The sequence below is a fragment of the Gymnogyps californianus genome, chromosome 5, assembly GCF_018139145.2.
Source record: "Gymnogyps californianus isolate 813 chromosome 5, ASM1813914v2, whole genome shotgun sequence".
Taxonomy (NCBI): Eukaryota; Metazoa; Chordata; class Aves; order Accipitriformes; family Cathartidae; genus Gymnogyps; species Gymnogyps californianus.
The window spans coordinates 70,643,136-70,669,495 of record NC_059475.1 but is presented as its reverse complement, the minus strand read 5'-3'; the positions used below and the strand labels follow the sequence as shown (position 1 = coordinate 70,669,495).

Here is a 26,360-nt window from a genome sequence, read left to right as displayed (position 1 = left end):
TTTCGCCTGTTGTTCTTCTACGTACTTCTGATGCATTCTTCAGCAGAGCGAGACCCCACCGCCATGGCTACCTCCACCCAGAAGCCATTCTTGTGCTTTGGGAACGAAGCAACGGCCCTGCCAAGAGAGCAAAGCCACAGCCTTCGTCACGCCAAAGAATCTGCGCGACGGCTGCCAGGTAAAATACCCAGAGACCGGCTGCCCGTCCTAGGAAGGACACTGTGCGCTGGATGTAGAGAATCTTGTCTCTGGTGTCTTGTCCAGACGCTTTAAAACAGGCAAAAATTTATTTGACCAATTTAAGCTAACAGCTCAGTTACAAGATAAATTTCTTCTTTATTTGCAGCAGGTCCCCCCCACCCCCCGAGACATGAGCTCATGCCTTTTCAGGTTTCTAATCTAAAAGAAACAAACCCAAACATGGTCACTTTATTACTTAATGTATGTATTAAATACTGCCCAGTAGTTTAAGTAATTGGACAATGTATTAATTAAACATCCTTGCAGTTAATCTCTCCTTTACACAACTTAAATACATAAGCACATCATGTTTAACATTTTATTCCATTGGGGAGAAAATATGCTACCTCTGACTTACTGTCTAAATCATAAATATGAATACTTTTATCATATTATTTACCTACTTGTGTTTTGCAATTTTACTCATAGCAATGTTTATCACTTTCAATGAGATGAAGTAGTGTTTTTGAAAAACAGGTAGAGGAGCAGATTCACAAAATCTTGCCTAACATCTGTGTTCCTCTCACTTTACACTGATGACAGTGGTAGGGGCTGCTATAGGCTCACGCATCTACAGTTATTTTAGAAAATACTCGGTTGTCTCCTTTCTTTCACTATTTTTGAATTTGTTAACAAAATGTATTTTTAAGAGGGAATTAAAATGTAAAGGAAACCTTTAAAATAATGTGAAAGAGACTGAATCTGAAAAATCCAAATCCAGACCATTCAAACCCTCCAGTATATTATGCCTCCCGAAGTCCGAGGGAAACTTTGCCCTGTGAAGAGAGGGCAACCACTTGCCTGTAGAGCTTCTGCAATTCCTTTTCAGACCAACCATCCGTTGCCCTTGGAAAAAGTTCCAGAGGTTTCTGCACCTTTTCCTTCTCAGGTTCTCTTGATTTTGCTGCTGAAGACTTGGCGGTATTAGAAACTTTACCATTTGTTTTTTTATGAGATACTTTTGAATTCTTTTCTTCTACGTGGAATTCCTCTTCTTTGCTTTCGGGCTCAGTGTCAGATTCAAGCAAATACCTTGGAGGGTTGATTCTGCTTCTTGCCCTCGTTGCTCTGTCAGGCAGATGGGAAGTACTAGACTCACTAGAAGGTGTTTTTCCTTCAAGTAAATCAGAACCACCACTGGATTCGGGCACACTTTGCCTCAACGGCACATTATGGGAGGCAGTAGAGTGTTTTACTGTCCTTTGTTCACACGACACCTTGTTTGCATCACCCTGTGAACTTTCACAGTTAGAGGAAGATTTAGAGTTTTGAGTCTCTTGTTTTAATAAAGGTTTATTTTTCCTTTTGATAGACAGTGGGATATCTTCACTGGATTCCTCTTCCTCATCTTTGCTTGACGATTCTTCCGTTAAATGCTTGTCTTGAAGAAGTTGTTTGCCTGACCTTAAAGAGTACTTGTAAGCCTGCCGATACGTAGTCAATTCTCCATATTCTGTTTCTCTGTTTTCCTTTGTTCTGCTATTATAGTTATGTTTGTTTAGTACTTCAGTATTTAAGGGAGTCAGCTTAACAGAAAGCTGTGTTTTAACTTTTGTACTATTGATTGCGTGATCACTCTCATCGTCATCTGAAATGAAGCGCCTGGCCTCCTTGCTTCCAGCAGACTTGGTTTCTCTTTGGGAACTTACTCCTTTTTCATTTTTTCCCTGAAAGAGATGATGTCAGTATAATATCACACATTGTAATGTAAATCATTACTGTGTTCTCAGACAAGCAAAGACTAGCCTGCTGCAGGATGCAACGCATCCCACTCTCGTTAAGATCTGTGAACTCCTTTCTGTCACGCAGACTGTAGGCTGTAGGAAGAGACAAGCAGCACGCCTCCAGCGTGCAGCTCCCCATGTTCTGCAGAAGCCTCTCCCCACATTAACAGAACACTAGAGTTCTTCAGGACAAGGAGATATCTGTTGAATGGTCATGTTGGGATACAAAAATAAATTAAACACCGCTTCCCTCCGAAACACAGCAAAAAGTCACTTAAGAGAGAAATTGGTGATGCCAGGAAACGTTTCATCACGCTCTGTACTGCCCGCCCCTTCCCCATTTAAGAGACATGGAGCACAGGTAATCTGCAACCCAGTTCCAAAGATGTACCTGACAAATAACTATAAACTCATTTCTGCTGTTAAGGGATGTCCGTAACTTTACCAAACATGACTGAGTAAAACCAGCACCTAGTGAAGCTTCCCGAGATCGCTGCACCTCCTTTCCCATACGGGTATCTCGGAAGGATTAAGTAAAGGCCTTCTGCCCTCACACATACACTCCTATGTATTTGGGATTAAATTCTTCAGGAACAAGAGGCTACGCAATACAGACATGATAGCATGTCCCAGCAGGCAGGCCATTCCTCTGCACGGCAGTCAAGAAGCAGAGAAAACCCATTTACACGCGACTCTTGCAAAGGCCACCTAGCATGAAACCGGCTGTAAGCAGTGAATTCGTCCTGAGCAAGCGTCCCTCTGCTCAGAGGGAGTACAGCCAGCAGCGGGGAGGGTTCCTTGTGTACAGGAGACGGCCTGTTCCTGCCCAGTTCGCTCCCATGACAGACTGCTTCCAGACAACTAAAAGAATTAGGATTATCAAGGCTACAAAAGGGAGCGTGAAAGTATTGAGCAGATAGAGAATAAAATAGTGAGCACACACTAACATCCCAAAAGCTGTACTTGTGCTGCAGATAGCTCTCCTGCAGGAAACATTACAGTTGCTTTAAAAGAGAAACTTCTGCTTTATAGTTTATATTGTTTTCAGCGTTCTATTATTTCCCTGATTTTATTAAAAATAAAGGTTTTAAGACTCTGTTAATACACTTTTTTTTGCCTATATAGGCATCTCATTTATTTTAATTCATCCAGCTTAAAAAGTAAAGCCAGACCAGCAGTTCACTGGACTGGTGAACTCCGCTTCTCTTCAGGCTCTCCCAAGTCACATGTAATAGCTGTGTTGAGAGATCCGAAGTACAGGAGCAGAAACTTCAAAGAAAAAATTCATAATCCTTTCATTTCAATTTCTGGAAAGAAATCTGCATGTTCCCATTATGTAAATAAAGAAGCGATTTACAAATGTAGTTTATATTCAGAGCTGTAAAACTAGGCATTAATGCTACTCTGATAATTCTTCATAGAAAAGCAATTGACCATTAAAAGGTTTAAATAATTTCTTTGCATTAACAGGACACCGCCATACTGCTTTGGCACCCAACTCACAATCCCACTGATTCTAGTCAATAACTTTAAAAAGAGAAAAAAAAAATTTTTTTTACCTTTACTTTGGCTTTTTGGTGTTTCTTCTGTTGTCTTCATTACTTCCTTTCTTACATTCTTCTTCGAGATGGAACTGGTCTTTCTTTGGGATTTTTCACTACTAAACATCTTCAAAATAAAACAATTTAATCTAAACTTCTGCAAGAGATTACATATCAAGCCTACCGACGCCAGCTCTGAAAAAGCCAAATGTTTACAGGATTGGTAGATTTAAGAGTCACCTACATTGACCAGTATCTACTAAATACTATTTAATGAACAGAGGTGTTTATACAAATGCGTGCAACCAAAGCGACTCAGCCGGGCTCCCTCTAAATTTAAATATTCTACAACGCAAGTTAAAAATCTCAAGACCTAGAACTGCTTGAGTTGGTGGTAAATTGGACATACATCTTCACTTCTGCAGCTGCTGACTAGTGTTAGTACTCCCCCCATTCCATAAAGCCGACTAATCTTAGAGATTTAAAAAAAAAAAAAAAAAGCTCACAACTACCACAAAGAATGCTGTTTTCCTTCACTTGTTATCTGAATATTATCAGAGTTGCTTAAATTGTCATAATAAATAAGAACAGCACACCTCAATCAAAACTCGGGTGACCTGGACAGATCAGGATACAAGAAATGAGGAAATATCTGGTCCTAATGAATGTGAAGCCCTACGCAGGAAGGGGAGAACTGAGAACAGTACAGATCAACACAGAAGCTGAGCCGCAGCGCTGGGATCCCTTGTGTGATTAACCACTGGCAGGGACTCAGCGTGACAATGTTACAGAAAATGTTTTCCTTAGGAACCTGTGACCCAAACCAGTACATGTGTGCAGCTTCCTCTGATAGATTCATCTTTCAAAGAAAAAAAAACAACTTATTTTTCCAGAAGTAATTCCCCATTATCCCCATTTTACAGACAACAACAATTATCTGGTAATACAGAGATTAAGACTATTTTTGTTTGTTTTAAAATGTTTTTATAATGTTTTCCAGATTTCCTGCCTCTTCAGGTACTTATAAGAGCTCTTTCTGTTAGATACCTAACCAAGTTTATTCATTATATTTAAGATACGTTTAAGTAACAACATGCAAAAGAATCTTACCATGCTCAGATAATCTATTCCACCTTCTTCTATAGTAACGTTTAGTTTCTGATCAACAAACTCACGTTGCCCACACCAGAAACTTAATGGTGGTTTAACAAGACGGCCGCTACGAGTGTAAACTCTGTCTGAGTCAAGCAATATGGAACTGCGTTTTGGTGTTGTATCTACAAGAAAAAAAACAAGAAATATAGTTTTGTCCCAAATATTGTATTGAAAATTCACCTTTGGAGACTTCACAAGCATAGGAGCAATACTGTGTTTAAACCAGCTCATTTGCACTGACTACATGGAAAATATAAAACTTTCCACAATGTTATGTTGTTCTTCGAAAAGTGTTCAGGTTAGAAACAAGCATACTTTAATATGATTCACAAGTTATAAAATTTACTGTTGTGAACTTTTTATTTTTACTTTGTTTAGAAGGTTATAAATACTGTAAAAGTCATATAGGGAAGTAGAATGATAAAGAAAAGTTGCCATACAACAAATCCTAACTAATGAGAGAAAAAAATAAAACAGCTTTTATAGTGTTAGCAAGAAAATTGGATTATAATATTAACAAATAGTACAATGAAGTTTGGCCAGAGCCCTGCTGGAACCTATGACAAGATACTAAAAAGAAGTCAAAGTTAAAACCAAAAGCTATGACGTCCCTAACAAAGCTAGGATTGCACTACAAGGCGAAGAAAACCAGGCTGATCATTAGGTTACAGGCTTCACAACCATTTCCTTTGGAAACAAAGGCAACGTAATGAATTTTTCCACAACCAATTCCATCCGTCCCCAGCTGCCATCACTATGCCTCAACTGTGGCAAAAACATTAACATGCCGTAAAATAAACCTGCTCGAGGGCTTGATACGAGTTTAAACTAACCCAGCTAAAAAAGGGGGTGGGCACTGCAGGGGAGGAGTCCCAGAGATGGAGCCTTGATGGAGGTATTAAATCCCACAGGCATCCCAGAAGGACTAAGAAGAGAGTACGTTATGCAAAACAGCAACTGGAGAAAAAATTCAGTCAAGTTTGCTGTCAGAATAAATGGCTCTGGAGTCATTGCCTTCAGCTACTACAGACCAAAACAGACTCCTGCTTCTTTCCCAGGGTTAACCCTCAGGACAGCCCCTAAACACTTGTTGTAGCTGTTGTACATCAGCAAACCAGAAATAAACAAGTCAATGCTCTTGATCATTGCAGTCTAAGTAAACACAAACAAAAAACTTCACCCTACTAGTTTGTTACCTCTTCCACACAGCCTAATTAACAAGATACAAACCAGACAGATATTAGATATCTTTTGCTGGGGAAAACAGCTCTCAAAAAAAACCCCAACTTTTTTCTGAAGAAAAGGATTATTAAATACCCACAAGCATTTTCATCGTTCTGCGGTAATACTTCATAGGTGGTGTTTCTGGTTTCAGGTTTCTTTACATCTCTTGCTGAATCTTCTGCATTTTTCAACACGTCCGTACCCACCACTGAGTCACTCTCTTCATTCTCACCAGTATTTTTTTTTCGTTCTTTCCTAATGATTTGGAGTTTAAGAAAAGAAATAATAAACATCTGAAGCAGCTGTCCTTTAACAACACATTAACTTAGGTAAACTCGAAGTCTTCTCCTCATCTCGGCGAAAGCCCAGTAGCATAGTGCAGCTGTACTCATACAGACAGCCCGCAAGCCACTAAATCGGCGAAGCCCTTTGCTTCTGTTTACTCTAAGGCTATGTAAACAAGTGGAACAAAACCAAACCAGTATAATGAAGAAAGGTAAAAGGGTATCCTCCCAAAGCAGTGACCAGTATTTGCCTGGAACATAGTCTTCATGCACACACCCACAATCTTTTATGCTCCTCTAGTATAGTATTCTTAAAAAGCAAACTCTCAGAAATACTTAAAAGAACATTGCAATGAAACAGAATCTCCAAAGAAATTACCTTCTTCTTTCCTCAAGAAACTCCTCAACATATTCCTTCCACTTTTTGGAAAACCCATATGTAAATCTTTTGATGAAACGGTAGGGAAATCCTGTTTGAAACAAAAGTAGCATTAACAATAGCTGAGCTATACTTTTAATCAGAAAGGGTAGAAATAATATCCAGTACAATCATGGTTTTCTAAGTACCTCAGAAGCTCACTGCAACTTTAGGCACTGGAGAGAGACAGGTTTCCCCAGTTTAAGAGAACAGCATACTTCATAGAAAAGTCAACCAAGGGGTCATTAATCACAGATGTCAGTATCTGGAGACAGCATTCCAGGTTCCTGGGAACCAGGAGCATAAGCTTTCCCTGTTCATCTAGCTGGACTGGCACATGGCTTCTCTGCAGAGTACCAGAATTTCCTCCGAGAGCCTGAGGTTTTCGGGCTCCAGTTAGGTCTTACCGTGTCAAGGAAACTCCACTTGGAAGAAAACTTTATTATGTTTTGATACAGAAGCTGTTCAATCAAGAGCACGCAGAGTGTTCATGAGGCTTAGATGGAACAACTGCATCAGGATCTGGTGCAGTCAAAGTATCTAGCAACAATATTTATAACCTGGGAAGTTCTTCAGGTAGTACAGCTACAACAGAATGACCCTCGTTTTGTCTCTGAAATTGGCAAACAACCCTAAAAACAAATATTGATGCAAAAGTATAATGTAATCCTTTGTTGCAACAGAGAAGGAAAAAAGCATCACTTGAGCTCCAGCCCTTCTGAGCAAAACACTGGCCGTGTAACACTCGTGGATACTATCATGTGGCCTTCTCATTGGCAGGATATAACCTGTACGGGTGCAGGAGCACAACAACATTGAGCCACCGCTTTCCTGCTCACAGCATCTGAAAAACCAGCAGAGTTCAGCCTCTGACACTGAGGCCACTGGAGTCAGGGACTACTACAAGAAGGGTCTGCAACATGTGATTAGAAAACCAGCTTGAGTAGTAGCCTATTTATCTGAAATTCTGGGAAGCAGTATCTTTACTGGAAAGCCTTCAAGAGGCACACGAGTCAAAAAAAAAAAAAAAAAAAAAAAAAAAAATCACACCCACAAACTTAATCTTGGGAGCTGAAAGGCCATTAACGTCAGCCTGCACCAACAGAGAGTTCCAGTACCTGAGCTCCTCCAGGAGGACGGGAAATGAGAAGGGCACTCTTTCATTAGTTTATTCAGTGTACAATCAAGGGTCCATCTAGCTCCAGCCAGGGAAAGGATACTAACAGCAGAGGCCAAAGTGGAGTATAGAAGCAAGGCGAGTATACAGGAATATTCCCTCCAAGCAATCTCCCAACCTCCAACTGAGAAATCAACACTGATTTCTACGTATTTAAAAACCCTAAAGGAATTTGTTTTCCAGGAAATTGCTCAGTCTCCATTGGAACTCATGTAAAACTTCAGCAACTACAAGATCCTGTACAAGGATTTCCACAAATGAGATGCACGTAGCATGAAAAATTTTTTATTTCCCCTCTACAGGTGTTATTTCCTTTATTCTGTTATTGCAAGAGACTGCGCACAACAGATCTTTATTTACCATCTCCATTCCCTCTGTTATTTCATTAACCTCTCCCACACCTCCTCCCCAGTTTCCTGTTCTGCAGACCAAAAAGTCTTAGCTTAGTTTGTCCTTTGCCCTATGAAAGCCTTTTCATAACTTTAAACACGCCGTTCTTCTCCACACATTTCCTACTTCTTCTGCATTCTTTTTGAGAGTAGGTTGTTGGGGTTTCTGCAGGGAGGGGGAAGGAAAGATGTGGAGTTGTACTCAGTCTTCAAGATGCTCAGGTATCACATAGGTTTTACAGCCAATAGCAGTCTTTTTTTCATTGCATTCATTTTCAATGTTCATGGTGTTTAACTGCTAGTGAGCATTAAGCTGACCTCTTAATGGAACCATCTATAAAAACCCCCAAACCTTGTTCCTCAGTGTTTACAGTGAACTGAGTCTTACAATCATGTATCATCATATACTATCATATAGGGGTTGGACTAGATGATCTTTAAAGGTCCCTCCCAAACCAAACTATGAAACCATTCTGTGGTCTATGTAACAATATGCTTTCCCTTACCACCAAATCTATCATTTTACATTTATCAAGACTGAATGTCACCATTTTAATGCCCATTCTGAAGCTCTTATGACATGCTTTGTGGCCAGCACTCACCCTCACCATCCTGATGCAACTTAGCAACATCAGACTACAGCTGCTGCTTCCCAGCTCATGTTCTTTTCTACAAAGTTAATGAATCTGCTCAACAGCCAACATCATTATGGGATTCTTTTTATTCCTCTCATTTTCTGTTGTTATTTAAACCACAGAAGCTCCTCCTCCTCCTCACATAACTACTTTGCATCCTTACAATCTTCCCAAGAGGCTTTCTAGAAGCCCAAAGCCTGTGGGCCCCATCAAAGAAGTCTTACACCATTGTGAGGCATCACTTCATCTATAGTAGCACTGTAGATGCCTTCCCCCATACCTCACTATCTGTACATCCACCAATCCCACTCATTATTACAGTTTCTATTGGTTTACCTCATACGAATGCCAAATTCCACATTCTTTAACTTCAAGGGACTTGGGAAACAACTTTCTTAAAAAGCTTTGCATCAGCCACCTTTCAGGCCCATAGGTATCAAAGCAGGTTTTTTGCGAGATGTTACATGCTAGTTATTTCATCCTTCAACGCCTTTAAAAGGCTTTACGAGTAGCATTTCATTGTAGCACGTAGGTTCATTCTTTACATGGACTGGATAAAATGTTTCCTGATCATCAGGAAGGGCTCTAGGCAAAGCACAGCAAGTGCCACTGCATAGATGCAGGCTGGAATGGAGCGAGCACCACAGGGGCTTGGGCACAACATTCCTGCTGTGGGACATCAACCACAGAAAACACCTTTCCAGGAACAGAGCCTGTGCGATTCAACAGCCTGCCCCGTCATTTGCAGAGTTCCATCAGCAGTGACCAGTGGGTAGGTTTGGTAGCACACCTCGAGTCCCAGACGGGTAACAACCACTTTTGATAAGGAGGCAGATGTAGGGAAGCGCCTAGCCAGTGCTCTTACTGCAACACATTTCATTAATGATTTCAGTGCTTTGAAGAGTCACTGGGAGTATCGGCACACATCAGCCAAATATTTTCCACAGGCAAGTAGTTCTGTACTGGTGCAGCTTTGTTCACAAACTGATGGTGCCACTGCTGACAGCCACAGCCATTCCCCGCTGCCAGTACCACTGGTTTAAGGAAATCCTCAGGTTAGACTTTAGATGTGGCATTTCTTCTCCTCTCTACCTACATCAGCTTGCCTTTAGCTTCTCTTTTGATTCATATATCAATATTGACTCTGTTCAGGGTATTTCCAGGGTATTTTCCACAGCGACCCTACGATAGTTTTTTGTGTGTTGGGGGATGTTGGGAGGCGAGGGGGAAGCCGAGAAGGAAAGACGTTTTGCCGTAAGTGCTAAGTCCGAAGATCGGAGGAATTGACCCAGCACACTCCATTAATTCTTAGGCTGAGGAAACCTCTGTAGTACTTGAGCCACTCTGCTCAGAAGTCTCTTGCTGTCACTTTTCTTTCTCAGAATATTAAAATAAAAACAAATATAAGTATTTAGCAGAGGAACTAATAAAAAAATTCAAGTCAGAGAGCAGCCAAGTCAGGTATTTATCAGAATGCATCCCAGTACCGCAAATGAGAAGAAAAAATTAAAGCCACAGACACATCTTTGGATGACTTGTGCTGGGCCTGAAAGAGCAAAGAGTGCATATGTGCGCCTTTAAAAAGAGTGTGATCACGCGCACAAGGCACGTCGGTATTAAGGCAAGCATTTATTCCATGTATGCCACAGATGATCTTTATGTTCCTAGAGCTGCCTGTAAGCACTAACATGGCAGTTCATTTACTAGTGAACATGACAGAGGATGCACGTGAAGCAAGAAAAATAGAATAAAGCCTAGCCTAACTTTAACTTTGCGTGTAAATTAAATTTCCTTTAAAATGCCACATGCTTCAAAACAATCTGAAGCAGGAAGTTTTGCTGGATTTGGTACAACGTACCACTTAGACCCTAAAGATGGATCAGTTTACTAAATTATAAAGCACTGACACCATAACTAGTCTGTCTCCAAACGGAAATCCCATGTAGCATTGCAGAGCTAGTCGTTAATTACTGAGTAGTAAGTCACAGATAGAATGTGAACACCAGAGTAATTTCAGTAGTGTGTAAACAATCTCTATTTGAATGTCTTAGCACTATTTAAATGCCAAAACATTGACCAAAATTACATAAAGGCAATCTTAGCAAAAACCAGTTTCTTTAAAGGAACGTACCCATTAGCCTACTTCATGCTCTGAAAGCCCCCCTGTAACTGCAGCACCCTAAAAATGCCAGCTACAATTAACATTAGGTAGTATTTAGAAATCTGATGCTGGAGTCACCTTCCGGCACGCGCTGAATACCCACTGAGCCCAATTAGCAGGATAAGACAAAACGTTTGCTTCAGCAGTATGTTCAATCATAAATCTAAAGCCCTTCTCAGTTTGTAATGTTACATTAAGAATCATCATCTTACCTTCTTTTCTCATCGAAGCTGAATCTATATTTCCCTTGAGCAAGTAGATACTGCCAGATGATGTTTTAACTTGGTTGTGTGCTATGCGTTCCATAATTACATTACTATGCCAAGACAGATCTTTCATATCTCTAAGAAAAGACAGATAACATGAAGAACAGAAATAAAACATTGTTTTAAGAATGGAAAGGAATTTAAAACTAGAATATTGATATTCCATACAAGACTTGCAGGGTCACATATTTTATGAGTGATATAGACACTGGCAGGATTCTTTTCTTAGCTTGGAAGAGAAACAGTTCTGGCCTTGTCTAATACTTGGACAGGAGACAAAACGAACATGGCAGCTACTGCAAACGTTAGTCACAGAACATTAGCTTGACATTAGGCTGCAGAAGCAAAATGGACTCAAGGACTCCATCCAGCTCATTACTGCAGTGATACCATTATGCAAGTTACAAAACTACCATTATACAGGTCAAATGTATATTTTCCCCAGGATTATTATATTTATTCCTGACCTTCCTATTTAAAGACAAGAACAACTGAAGAAGGAGCCCTAATATGTGCAAAAATTGGAGTTGTTCAGAAATTATTAAGGGACTTCTCCATGTGAAATAAAAAACAGACCCAAGCATTAAAGTAGGAAATCTACATAGAGTGTGGGGGGTTTTTTTGGATTTGTTTTTTGGGTTTTTTTAAATATACTTTTACAACAGTAACCAACAGATGAAACTACAGAACAGTATTAAGGACTGAAACGCAAGATGACAGTGACAACATTCAGCTGTGTAACTTGTCACAAATTGTTAACAGAAGTCAATTCAGAGGGTCTATAAAGCAAATCAAACATATCATGTGTAAGCAACATGTATCAGATACACACCAACACAAATGAAGAGATAACGTGTTGCTAGTAGTGAAAGCTGCAAAGTGAGAGGATCAGTTGTTTCCATCCAGCCATGGAACAAATGTCAATTCCTACTACAAATCCTACCATAGAATACGTAGCTTCCTGACATCTCCCAGTAAGCATACTGAATTACTTCCTTTCACAGTGCTACTGCTGTTGAGTGAGGTTCTGAGCTTTCAGTAGATAAGTAACTGTGTTACGTAGTTACTAAGTACAGAAAGATTAGAATACTCTTTTCCAAGGGTGTATTTTCACAATGTCTTCAGACAACTTTATTGCAAGCTATATCTCTCCTTTGTTCTGATGCTTGTTTTCCTGATCTTATAGCTCTTTGAATACAAGCTGACCAAAAACATAACCAAAAAAACCACAGAGTCAGTTTTCAGGTGGATCAGCTGCTGCTGTGGTTCACCATATAGCTGTAAGAGTAATAGTGCCATCACAAACGATCTGGCAGGAACATATGGCTGATGGCAGTCTGATGGCAGCCACAAAACAGAATTTTTGTGAAATGAAGTAGAAGCTCATAAGACTCCTGGTCAGCACCAGTTTGGGAGATCTACTAGACAAACGCATTTGTCTTTATTCCTCTTAAGCTCTTTAATCAACTCAGAACTGGACTTTGAAATAATTATTTAACCAGCAGTTTCCTGTATGTAGGCACTCTACCTCTTGCACACATGAAGGAATTCACCTCTTCCTTGATAAAGAAGCTTAAACTATAACATCACTTTGTATTTACCAAAGGCTAAGAGTAAGTTCCATGAAGGTGCAGGTCCCATGGCCACCTAAGCCAACCTAAGCCAGGACAACCATGGTTCCTTCTCCCCCCACATTCCTCAGCCACCAGCCGTGCAGTCCCTCATCCCCCCGTGCACCAGCTCTGCCATTCTGCAGGCGCTGAAGCAAATGGGTTCAGCCTGCTTAGTCAGAAGATAAATAACTACGTTTAAAAAAATGGTCAGAGTTGTAAGCACTGTCACAAGGGTCAGGCTGCAAGCAAAGGGCTGTGTTCCCTGTGGCCGGGGAGGAAAGCGGTAGAAGCGTGTGGAACTGCTTCCAACAGTTACCAAGATATTCCAAGAACACAAGTCTCAAAGCTACAGCTATTCAGCCAGGCGAAGATGGTATAGCCTTTCTAGCTCAGATGCTGAAAGCCCACCAACGTGTTTTACATTGCATTTAAATCAGAAAGCTTTTTCTTACTTCCGTTTTCCCTCAACACATATTGCAGTGTTACCATCCATCACTTTAATTCTCCAACTGGTTAGGCAGATGTTTTTCTGTTACAAAAAAAAAAAAGTAATTTTTAAATTAGACTAAACTATGCAACATCACCAAGGCATTAGCAAAATAGAAATTAACTCCTGAACTCCTGTATAACTTGAGAAGATATTTAGGCACCATCCTCCAGACCAGAAAACTGAAAACAACCATTATACACATAAATGTTGAAGCATAATCAAGCTGGAGTCTAATGCACAAGTGAAGACAGGAGTTTAAATTATAGAAACTTTTAAGTAATTTAATGTTGACTTGCAGAAGACAAAGTCATTGGCCAAGACCTCTAGCAAATCCAAAAAGCTCCTCACAAAAAATACCAGCATTATGCCGTACCTTTACACTTTGTCATCTGTCCTCCATTACTGTTCAGAAAAAAAGTTATCCATGAAAATAAAAAATTGTATTTATTAGCTACGTTATTGCTAAAATTTAGACAGTATTAAATGGCTATATCTGATATTGCAAACTACTGACACACATACAGCTGCAGTACCTTCACTTTGCATTAAATAGCCAGCAAGCCAGTTGCACTTGAGTTGCAGTCTGGAAAACTGTGTGCGAAACATACGACTGTTTTAAAAAAAGCTTCTTGGAAAATGATTTTTTAACATCTGAAACTATCACTGTTTCTCCTCACAAGTTCAGTTAATAAACTCCAGATCTTTTCTTTAATGATGATCGCCTTTTGACCATCAGCCTTAGCTTCACTAAAGATCTTACCAATGATTTAACCCTGACTGAGGAAAGGTACCTGACATGTACAGCCAGCACCTACTCGATGCTCAGATCTGTAGTGTCCAACAACAACATCTCTTTCAGCACCTTCTACTCAGCTACAAATCTTTAATATTAATGGATATATGTTTATCATCTAAACCAAAGCTCATCATAAAGGTAACTTTTTTCTTTTTTTAATACAGGAAAACATATCAAACATGCTTGACAACAGTGAGGGAGAACGAAACAATTCACTTGCTTAACTTGAAGAGGACTGCAATCCCACAGATTTCTCCAGGGACCAAAGAAAACTCAAACCTTGGGAAGGTATGCTTCCACCAGTTTCCTAGGCTAATCACTGAGGAATGCGGCACACTTCAAAATACACCACTTTCCTCGAGATTTATTCAGAAAGGTGGAAATACTGCCAAGCAGGTATTGAATTGACAATCAGATCTGCAGACTAGTCTCCTAGGAAAAGATTCTTGTCCCATTTAATTCAACAGAAGTTTGGATATTCCGGAGGAAAGCCAAGACTTTTAGCTCACTATCAGCTGTACAGATTCAGTTAACTTTAGAACCATCCCTAGCCTGCAGCTAGGAAAGATCTCTCCTCCTTGGCTTTGCGTAGGCAGCCAAGAGCTGTATCGGCCAGTGATTTGTTTCATGTCCATCATACCAACACATGGCAATTAACATATTAAAGAGATGACATAGGAAGCTCCTTCAGGTAGAGAACTCTTTCAGCCCATATTGTGGCTTGTGAATACTAAAACAAAAGGCCTTCTTTTATACAAAAAAAAACAACAACAAAAAAACCCCAAACAAACCCTGAACACTGTCATCTTGGAGTACGGGAAAACAGAAGTCCTTTTGATGGGAAAGCGTTTACTAGTAAGACCTAATAAAATAATAGTTTATTCTCTTCTGAGTGCTCATTACTTTTGACAAGAAAAAAAAAATCACAAGTATGAGCTACAAGCAGCCCACAGGAATATATCAGTTGCCCTAAAGTATTAAGTTCTCCCACCTCTTTGTCTGCTTTGCCAGCAACTTGATCTGTATGAGGTTTATCCAAAGGGCCCTTAGAGCCTTCTTTCGGCTTTTGCTTCCTTGGAATGTGGACTTTGGGAGAAGAGAGCATAATACTACACAAGCACTGTGAGGGCTTTTGAGAATTAGTCTCCAGTATCTTTTCTACTCCATGAGCAGCTGGCTTATTACTCGGCTGCAACTCTCTTCTGTCTTGATGAAGGTCAGTGTGTTTTGCTTCTCCATTTCCCCACCTTTCTTCTAACTGATCCCCATTTTTAAAAGGGGCAGAGTTTAAATTCACAGAACTAGTCACTGTATTTTGAGATATTTCATCATCAGCATCCATTGATTCTATAAGGAAATTATTCTGATCATCCTTATCAGTGGCCACATACTCTGTAGGATCATTCCTGAGCTGCTCAGCAAAAGCAGATTTGACTGATGGCTTTTCTGTAGTTGTGGAAGGAGGAATGTTCTGCTTGATTGGGTTCGAAGGTGTTGGATCTGCCCATTAAAAAAAAAAAAGGAATAACAAAGAAATTAGCGATATTTGAGAACTAATAAAAAATACATTCATAGTTAGCTCCATTTTTAATAAGAGAAGGTTGTATTGATTAGCACTACAACAATTGTGAAAGCACTGCCTATTTCAATTGTTAACATTAACAGTGAGCTACTCTTTGAATTTGTTTTGACTAGCTGTTCCTCACCACCAGATCAGTACCCCTGCTGTTAAAAGCTTACAGATATCCCGCTTTCCCCCAAAACCAAGCTAATGCACACTGTATCTATTAATAATATATCTTTACCATTCTTCCTATCTTTTCTTTAATGAATCCTCCTTGCAGAGCAAAAAAAAAATCTGTTTTCACAAAAAAACAAAATCTCAAATATTTCCATCTTTCCAGACCTCAAGATCTGGACTTCTAGCCATGCTGCTTCTGTGCTGAGAGCTACAAGCATTGGGTTTCGAGTTTTCGGATAAATTAAGTTCAGCTTTGAAGCTGAACACTACTAACATTTTGGCATGCATCATTTTCCTCATCTGCATTTTCAAACTGAATTACAGGACAGAAGCATATACAGGGTTGCTATCAAGTAACAATATGGAAAAAAACAAATACAAGAGAATTTCTCATGGAACCAAACCTTTTCTCTTTATGTATTAAAAGCTAAGGGGGGGGGGGGGGGGGGGGGGGGGGGGGGGGGGAAGAGCCAGCAAGCCAGCAAATAAGAGGTTTAGGATTTTTCCACCAAGATTCACATTCAAATGGCAAAGTGTTACACCTAGTCTCTAAAGAACTCTTAACCACATCAGGAGCCTGAAGGTTAGATGGCTTTTGTTGTCAGAGGGGATAGTGCACTCAAACGGACTAATGATGTCAAGCTTCAAGGTCAGAAGCCCGCAGCCCTAAACCATAGTTAAACCAAGTCTAATGCCATCTCCAGGTTTGAAGAGGCAGATTTGCTGGTTTCTTCCTCCATTTTCCATTGCGCGCAGACTACAAAGAAAGAAGCACGATACTCTGCCAAAGCACGTGAGAGATTATAGGCAAGAACAGAAAGCCTGAAGTCAAGGAATTTTTTGAAGCGTTTTTAAGAGCAATACCGAGTACCTTTTCGCTGCTGCTGCAATTTTTGCTTTACACGCAAGAAGAACTTCTGAGGGGATTCCAATACAAGAGGGTCTACGGCTAGTGCTTTCGTGGTTCGGTTTTCAGGAATCAGAGTGCAAAGTAATTCTGGAAAATAATAATACAAAAAAATCTTTGAATTTGGGGAAGAAAAACGTTTTCATGTGGGAAGCAGGGGAAGCAAAGTACATGCTTCGTAAGATACTAAACTCCACTATGCCACAATATCCTTTCTTTTCTTTCCCAAGATGGATGGGCAATGTGACCTTTCCCTTTTCATCAGGGGGTTAGCTGTTACGTTGCCTCAGCTGCATGTGAGAAACACCCTCAGGTGTGTGTATGCATGTCTGGATGTAACCCAACCCACGGCAATCAACAGGAGTTTGGAGATGCCTACAAGTGGCATGTGTTTCATAGTAGTAAGGTCTAACAAGGAGCACCAATACTAACCCTTTTTGATATTTGATCAAAACTCATTATCAATTTGTGATGTGATGATGCAAGGGCAAAAATATACCTCTTGGAAATCTCTTGTTAAAAAGGAAATAAAACTTCAGGAGCTTTCACTTTTTACAAAAATCATAGAATCACAGAACGGTTTGGGTTGGAAGGGACCTTTAAAGGCCATCTAGTCCAACTCCCCTGCCATGGGCAGGGACATCTTCAACCAGATCAGGTTGCTCAGAGCCCCGTCCAGCCTGGCCTTGAATCTTTCCAGGGATGGGCATCTACCACCTCTCTGGGCAACCTGTGCCAGTCTTTCACCACCCTCATTGTAAAAAATTTCTTCCTTACATCTAATCTAAATCTACCCTCTTTCAGATTAAAGCCATTACCCCTCATCCTATCCCTACATGACCTTATAAAAAGTCCCTCTCCAGCTTTCTTGTAGGCCCCTTTAGGAAAGCTGCTATAAGGTCTTCCTGGAGCCTTCTCTTCTCCAGGCCGAACAACCCCAACTCTCTCAGCCTGTCCTCATAGGAGAGGTGCTCCAGCCCTCCGATCATTTTTTGGCCCTCCTCTGGACCCACTCCAACAGGTCCATGTCTTTCCTGTACTGAGGACTCCAGAGCTGGATGCAGTACTGCAGGTGGGGTCTCAGCAGAGCGGAGCAGAGGGGCAGAATCCCCTCCCTCGACCTGCTGGTCACACTTCTTTTGATGTAGCCCAGGATACGGTTGGCTTTCTGGGCTGCCGACGCACATTGCCGGGTCACGTCCAGCTTTTCATCCACCAGTACCCCAAGACCTTCTCCACAGGTCTGCTCTCAATCCCTTCACCCCCCAGCCTGTACTGATGCCGGGGGTTGCCCTGACCCAGGGGCAGGACCTTGCACTTGGCCTCGTTGAACTTCATGAGGTTCACATGGGCCCACGTCTCGAGCTTGTCCATGTCCCTCTGGATGGCATCCCGTCCCTCCAGCATGTCAACCGCACCACTCAGCTTGGTGTCATCTACAAACTTGCTGAGGGTGCATTCGATCCCAGTGTCTATGTCATTGATGAAGATATTAAAAAGTACTGGTCCCAAGACGGACCCCTGAGGGACACTGCTTGTCACTGATCTCCATCTGGACATTGAGCCGTTGACCACTACCCTCTGGATGCAACCATCCAGCCAATTCCTCATCCATCGAACAGTCCATCCATCAAATCCCTATCTCTCCAATTTAGAGAGAAGGATGTTGTGGGAGACCGTGTCAAAGGCCTTACGGAAGTCCAGACAGATGACAGCCATAGCTCTTCCCTTGTCCACTGATGTAGTCACTCCATCACAGAAGGCCACTAGGTTGGTCAGGCAGGACTTGCCCTTGGTGAAGCCATGCTGGCTGTCTGGAATCACCTCCCTGTCCTCCATGTGCTTTAGCATAGCTTCTAGGAGGATCTGTTCCATGATCTTCCCAGGCACTGAGGTGAGGCTGAGAGGTCGGTAGTTCCCAGGGTCCTCCTTTCTACTCTTTTTAAAAATGGGTGCAATGTTTCCCTTTTTCCAGCCACCATAACAATGGTTTAATCTCATTTTTATTGTATCCAACAGAAATAATAAAAGTAACAAGTGGGTTTATGTTGCAGCAAGGAGATTTAGGAAGACTTTTTCACATCTAACCATAAAATGAGGGCACTGCCTCCTTCATAACAGCAAGTTCTTTTGAGAACAACTTGATAACCCCCCAGTGAAAACAGCATACAGCTGCCCATGCTACTGGCCAGATAACACAGACTGAGCAGTTAGCCTAGTTTTCCGTAATTATGTCTTAAAACGAACACGGACAAACCAGGTAGGTCTTAACTGCCACCCAAAACTGGATAAAACTTTAGTACAGGAGATTTGCAAGTACTGTACTTCAAACAGGAATACATGTAGCGACAAAGCATAACCCTTCTGATAAACCAGCCAATATTTCAGTGGGTCTCCCACTCTAGGTGATCATAGCATGAGAATAACAGGGCACTGCCGCAGGACACCTTCCTCTTTAAAATATGTTACCTTTACAGATAGACATGAACCAAAAGGAAGGCCAGTCCTACTCGCCTATAGCGGCTAGAGTACCTTTACAGGAGGGGCACAGTGCTTGCAAGTTCACATTACACCAACCAGTCAGAAGATGCACTGGAAAAGCCATCAGACCAGGCTGCCCAGGGAAATGCCCCAGAACGATTTCAAAACCCAAACAATTCTTCCACCAACCTTTTTCTTTTCTGTATTGACTGTAGGGAGTAAAGTAATTGCTTGTTTTTTTTTTTTTTAAACTTATAAAGTGTAATTCTCTGTTTTTCAAGACATTGCAAAGGCTCAATCCTGTTCACAAACTGAACTGAGGGAGTAGCTAAAGCCAGACTGAGCAAGAAAGGGAGAAAATACCATGAGATGGATTCCTCTAAGGTAAAGAAAGGGGGAGAGAAATCAACTACGCTACAGACACATTTTAGCATTAACAAACCCCTCCATCCAAACTTTTTTTTTTTTTTAATCCCAACCATCTGGGGGAAAACCAGTACTGGCACCAATATTTTTTACACCTATGAACACACACTGGCTGCTTTTTCCAGACCCTGGAAGAGTCGTAAGCGAAATACAGAGGCAGCCATACCGAGCTAAAGGTTAAATACGAGACAGCTTTCTCAGAGAAGCAATCGAACAAACCTTTTTCTGGCTGGGTACACCCACCGGGCACCTCGGCGGGTCTCTGCCGACCTTCTGCTGTGACAGGTTTCTTATGCCTTCGCCCCTGCTCCACGGGATTTAGGGTGGGAGTCAGGATCAGGTCGCTGCCGCAGCTCCTCCGCGGCTCCTTTCCCGCGGGCAGCCCGCAGTCCTGCTTCTGCCCCAAGGCCTTGGCCTTCATCCGCTGGAAGATTTTGGCCGGGCACTCGTGGGCGGGAGGCTCGCACGCCCGTCGCTTCAGCCACCGCTCGGGGCCAGGGCTGGGGCCGGCCCGGATCTCGCTGACATCCAGCGGCTCCCCACCGCCCGCGCTGCCCGCCAGCAGCGTGGACTGTAAGACTTCGCCGGCCGCCGGCCCTCTGGCATTGCTCTCCCCGCGTCCCGCCGGCTCCGCGGCGACCTTGAGGGTGCCGTGGCACCTCAGGAGCTCCTTCAGGGGGGTCAGCGTACCCGCGGGGACGCCGTTGAGGGACACCGACCGGAACGGCAGCTCTCCCCGGCGGCGGGCAGGGGCGCCGGCGGGGCTTCGGGCGGGCGTCACGATCATCTCGCCGCGGCCCCTCACGGCGGCGTCTCTCCCCTCAGCCCCCGCGCTCTCCCGCCGCCCACCTCAGACGCCGGCGGCGCCAAGCCCCGCGCGCGCCGCGGCCCAGCCCGCCATAGCTGTTAGAGGATTTGAGCGCAGCCGCTGCGCCCGGATTGGTGGCCAGAGCCCGTGGCGTCACTGCCCGCCTGGGCGGCGAGAAGCGGCGCGGGGGAGATGCTGCCGACGGGAAAGTGCGGGACGGCATTTAGGGAGACCGCAGCGCGGCGTTCTGCCTCAGCTCTCCCCCCCTCTGGTAGGAGTGGTTCAGTCCGCTCCGCGTGATAGGCGTGGCCCGCCGCTGAGGCGCGGGCGGCCGTTGGCGGCTGAGGCGTTCGCCCGCCCGCCTGGAGGGAAGGAGGAGCAGTGGCAGTGCCTCCGCGGGGCCGGCGCTCTCGAGGGGCGGTCGGAGCGCTGCTGGGGCCCGGAGGAGGCTTCCCAGTGTGGAGGAGGCAGCAGCCGGGTTGTAGCCGCCGCCGGCGAGAGGAGGGCGAGCTGGGCGCCAGGGGCTCTGCCGCACGCGAAGGCCCCTACACCTGCGAGCCGGCGTCCAGTCAGCCCCCGGCTGCCGGGAGTAGCGTGTGTACGTTAAACGAGTGGGGCACCGTCAGTGTTAGGAGGACGAGCCCGCCAGGGAAAGGTGACAGGCTGGTGGCAGACCCGCGGGTCAGCCCAGGTGACTTGGAACAGGGCGCTGGGATCGAGATAGGAGTGCCGCAGTCCTTCAGAGAGCGGAGTCAGAGCCTGCAGGACTGAACAGAAACCAGAGCGCAGCCAGGGAGGCGTGTGCGCGCCTTGCTCCTGCGTTCAGGTAAAGTAACAGCAGAGAAAATAAGCGTAAAGAGTTCGCTAGCGCATTTTAGCAGTATCAAGACTTCTAGCACTTGGCCTGCAAAGTGACCCCGAGCTGTAACTACGTGTAGGTTTTTTAAAAGACAACAATAAATCCAGTCTACAACCATTAGCTTAAATGGAGGTTGTGATTAGAGCTCTGAAAACATAGGCAAGCTATTGTCTCTGTATTGGCCGCATGATTAAGTGGTAGGGTTTCATATTTCAAGTGGGAAAGGCGGGAAGTTGCTTGCATAATGCGTGTAACAGAAATCAACAGCTTTACCAAGTAGCCTGGCTCTCCCAGCTAATGAGAAGGCACAGTGAATAGCTTGTGGAATCAGGTGTGCCTGGCACTTAGATTAGTCTAAGTAGGTAGGCTTAGAAATTCAGTTTTGGGTAAGAAATGACCTCAGTGTTTACTGTAATTGACCAAATGCCTATTAATAAAGGATAGCTACATTTAAAAAAACCAAAACAGTAGTTATGCTGGATATTAGGGGGTTCTATTTGGCATTTTGCAACTAAATTCTTTTTGGTAATTAAAGTCTTTGGGCTTCTTACAGGAAATGCATGTGCTGATTAGTGGCACAGATTATATAGCAGACAATGATCCTGTGCCTGCTGCTACCGAGAATTTCTAAGAATTCATATGCGGAGGAGAAAAACCCAGGTACACAGTTGTCAGTGTTAAGAATCAAAGGTAGGTGTGTGTCTGGGGAGTGGGGTCATGAGCTATAAAGAAAATAGTTCAGTGAAAGGTGTGTTTTGCGAGAATAGGTTATTTGAACCCCTCGATGAGGGTTTTACGTGCTTCTGAGCTGCTCCCCCAGTTAAAGAAGAGAAAGAGTGTCTGCTACAGAGATTAAAATCTGTGAGTGAATAAGCTGGGCAAGTACTGCCTGTTATACAGTGGTGTATGGACACTCGGAGGCCAAGAGCAGGCGTTTCAGAAGGCGTTCAGTCACAGAAGGGATCTCTGCAAGCTGGACTAGCTCTGCTGGTGTCTGCCGCTGGCCTTGGCTCCCTGCGCTGTTCCTTCTGCGGCAGCCTGTGGAGCTGGGGTCTCTGAGGGAAGTAATGGGGCTGGTAGCCCTGGTGGTGGGGAGGGCAACTGGAGAAGGCAATGGGGAAAATGAAAGAAGAGCATCAAAAAGTTAAAACAGGAATGGCAAGAACAGGCTGTGTTTACATTTTACATTAGTTGTTACGTGTCTGATTGCGGTTTGTATACACTTGACTGTCCATACAGCTAGCACGGTCTCAGCCTGGCTAGCACAGCACTGGTAAGCCGAAAGTAGTAGAGCAATCTGTTTAATGCACTGTAATGTTATCAGTTTCTAACAGTGTGTATTGGACTGTAATGGCTTAGCTCCTCTTAGAAAGCAAAAAAAAAAAAGTTCAACCCACAATTTGTTCTTTATCTCTAATGATATCTTATTGCTACCATAGTCTCTTAAATACTTACCAGCTTTTGCCTAATCAAAAGCAAAGAAAATTTGTTTTGCTCCAGTTACTTGCAGAAGCCATCATGCTTTTTCTTCCTTTCAGAAAAAAAAAAAAAGTAGGATCCACAGGAAGTTGAGTGAGTGGTAGTTCCTTCTTTCTAGTGAAAGATGGATTTGTGAGATTTGGGGGTGTAGTTTAGATAGTTGTAGATGCTCATACTGATTATAAACTTTGACAGGGCAAAGCAAGTCCCCTTTTGTACATGCTGCCAGACACCAGTGGAGCTTCCTAAATAGCATTTCTTGAATAATTTTTAAGCTTGTTTGCTGATCCTTTGTTCCATAAAGGAGAGAACAGGTTGATTATATAGAGAAGAAAAGAATAATCCAGACTAAGTACAGAAAGCTGTTAAGGTAAAAAGAATGAATTTGATTTTCGTTGGGTAGTGTGAGTTCAGGTACTGCATGTAGTTGGAACAGCGGCTGTGTACACAGGAGAGCTTATTCTGCCGGAGAGCAGATACATCTGGAGGCAAAGATTGCAAGTTCTTTAGCTCAAGGCCACACCTCCAAGTGATGGCTACTTGATAGCTTTATCAGGTCTTTCTGCTGTGGGCTTAAAAGGAAACCTATATATTTTACTAATTAGAATGCCTCTATTTTAATCTCAGCAATTACAAGAAAGGACCTGAAAACTGGCATCTTGACAGTTGGTTCTCTTTGGGGAGACTGCTGATGCCAATGAAAGTCTCCCTGGAAAAAAGGATTCATCACAGGATAGACAATGATTGCATTATAAAGGGATTTCCAAGATATTTTTTTCAGACTTTCTGCCTCTGTTTAGTTTCCAGTGGAGATGCAATCCATGCTGCTGAACTTAAGTTTACGTGGCTCTAAGCAGTGCCTTAGGTAGAGTATGCAACCAATAAACCTGCTTCTGTTAGTTGCTTGCTGTGGACCCCTTAGAGCCGATTCACCAGCCACCACAATCATAGATACCTGTATGGAAAGAAATGCCAAAAATCTAAACCATCATTCTTCTGACTGGTCTCACATAAGCTATTTTGGCAGCAGCTGTACAAATACGAGACAAAAAGTTTGTATTGTAGATTGCATGTAAAGTCCAGTAACCTCAGAGCCAGACCTGTAGTGTGTGGCTAAACTGAAAAAAAACCCTTCCATGCTGTTTGGCTGAGGAGTGCATGCTTTTTCATAGCTTTTTCATGGAAATACTTAGGGTTTTCTCTTTTTTGGGGGGAGTCCTTTTAACAGGTACTGTCAATGAAGCAATCCTGCAAATGCTATATACATATAATAAGTATTGAGGCATAAGAATAGATGTTTGGAGTCCTCTGAGTGGTTTTACCTTATTGCAGTCTCGCAATCACTCTTCTATGTAATGTTTTTGCCCTGGAGAGATGCCTAAAGAATGAAAGACCAAGGGGACAAACAGATTCTGTTAGTCCTTTGTCATCTGCGGCACCCATGAGAGAATGACAAATGTTCTATGTTCCCAAAACAAGGTTCCAATGGGAGAAACAGAGCAAAGGGAGGGAGCTTGTTTAAAATTAAATATCTTTTACTGTATCCTATTTAGCCAAGATAGATTACTGTTGATAATTAAAGAAATGTTGTCTTGCCCTCAGGGTTTCCATTCTGTATTCCTGTAGTTATTGTGAAGCTCTGTGAAGAAGCTTAGTCTTTTATTGCTCCTTTTCTTTCCGGAGCTATTTTTCTGGTAGCTTAGTAATTACGTTGGTCATATCTACACATCTGCCTAGCTAACTGTTGTGTAACTTACTGGCAATACCCTTACTGCACTTTACTCATTTTCTTATGAAAGGCATACTCCCATTTCTGGGAGAAAACTGATTGTTTTCTTGATTTTTTTCCATACTCTTTTATCATTCAGTTTATCCTTCATTCAGATTTTTGAGATCTTAAATCAATTAATTGTATGGCTGAAAAAAACCCCTACTGCTTCCTTTGTTTGGGGGGGAGGCAGAAGCAAATGCTCATATATTTCATATATATATACATATAGGTATATACAGGATGGTTTATTACTGGCTTTAAAATCCAGAAATGCAGAATAATCTTCATTAAACCTAATTAAACCTTTTCCTGCTGCAAATTACTGAAGGACTTTATTGCATCTCAGATCTCTAGCCTATGTTTTACTTTCCTGCTTCCTTTGTAGGATGATCTTGGGGCAGATGAATGAATCAGTTACAGTAAAGCTATTAGCTGTGGAATCTTTACCTAAGCATACTGTGGTTTCCAGAGAGTGGGAAGGTATTCAGTGAATTAACAGTCAGAGTCCTCAAGACAAAAATGATCTTGTGGTTAGGCAGGCACGTATTCCCTGTGAGAACTTTGTGCTGTCTCCCGTCTGCTTCTGACAGAGCTCGGCAAATGTCCTAAAGCAACATTTTCATAGGCAGACTCTTACAGAGAATATTCAGTTTTCTGGGAGCCTGATTATTGAAAGTCCCAAATACTTCTGAGACCTGCTGGAGTCAATAGGGATGGCTGAGCTGCGAGGACAGCGTGGTCTGGGGGATGTGGCTAAGTCCTCATTCAGGCTGGCTGCTCATTCTGCCTTTGCTCCTGCACCACTCTGGTCTTGGCCACAGCAGTTTGCTCTTCTCCCCTCAAAGTGGGGAAGGGGAGCTTTCTTATGGCTTTCTGATGACCTTAATCGAAATTTTGGAGACACGTATGTTTTTAGTTACATTAGAGAAGTGCTAGCCTATGCCAATCACTTGCTGCAGTTAGCAGAAGAAATTTTGATGGTGAAAATTGGATTCCGTCTTCCTGTAGAAAAAGCCTGTGCCTTGCCACCTGCTGTCTTGGAAAACACATGGCTGACCTTCCGCTTTGGGGGCAGAAGAGCCCCAAGTCCTGCAGTGGCTAGGCACTGCCAGTGCCAAGCTCAGAAAGGACATCGCTTCTCTAAGCGCAGGAGTCTGCCTTAATCAGTGGAGGCAGATGGTGACATTTTTTCCCAGCCTGCTAACTGTGACTGAGGATTCCCTCCAGCCTGAGGGTTTGCCTGAAGCCTTTCAGATGCTCCAAGACCTCCAGGAGCAACACTTGAAAACATGCGTATTCTGTCTGAAAGAAGCATAATGGAGGGAGTTCTGCCTTTCCCCCCACTTGCTGTTGTGGTTCTTGAATACCTTTGCACCGATTAGACTTGCTCACATCCGTGTGTGCTCTCTGCTGGGAGAAATCTCTGCAGTATTTTGTACTCCATTTTCCAAAGATAGGGAACTTTCTCTTCCTTCTCTCACAGGTAAAAAGACCTTTGTGTTCTGAGCTGACTTTCCACAAAACTCATTTACCAGCTGCTCTTCTCAACATCAGCCAGAATTAATAAATTAATGGGACTACTCAGGATAGTTAAGCATAAGTTTAACCACTCATAACATTAGAAGGAGGGGTGAAAATCTGTGGAGTACTCTGAACACAAAGTTTATGCAACTTTTCACACATTGACTGTGACTCGCAGGCTGAGGCCTTGCTCAGTCAGGCTTCACTGGCATCAAAACAGAGCAGCGTGAAGCTCTGCTGCAGAACGTATTTCA

At 42.8% G+C, this 26,360-nt stretch overlaps 1 protein-coding gene across 1 annotated transcript; it reads right to left on the bottom strand.

Moving 5' to 3' along the window:
* Nucleotides 1-983: 983 nt before the first annotated feature.
* On the bottom strand, nucleotides 984-20,455 carry MIS18BP1 (MIS18 binding protein 1). The gene is made up of 9 exons (XM_050897944.1): nucleotides 19,888-20,455; nucleotides 16,726-16,851; nucleotides 15,105-15,613; nucleotides 13,280-13,356; nucleotides 11,161-11,291; nucleotides 6,548-6,638; nucleotides 5,982-6,139; nucleotides 4,616-4,782; nucleotides 984-1,907 (listed from the first exon to the last, which is right to left on the bottom strand). The coding sequence occupies exons 1-9, from the start codon at nucleotides 20,453-20,455 to the stop codon at nucleotides 984-986; spliced, it is 2,751 nt and encodes a 916-aa protein (XP_050753901.1).
* Nucleotides 20,456-26,360: the final 5,905 nt, after the last annotated feature.

Excerpts from the sequence above, each read along its gene's own strand:
- MIS18BP1 (XM_050897944.1), bottom strand. The coding sequence starts at position 20,455 with ATGATCGTGACGCCCGCCCGAAGCCCCGCCGGCGCCCCTGCCCGCCGC. Across the intron at positions 6,140-6,547 it reads TTTCTTGAGGAAAGAAGAAG|GAAAGAACGAAAAAAAAATA; the intron begins GTAATTTCTTTG and ends CCAAATCATTAG. Across the intron at positions 4,783-5,981 it reads GCAGAACGATGAAAATGCTT|ATACAACACCAAAACGCAGT; the intron begins GTGGGTATTTAA and ends TTTTTCTTGTAG.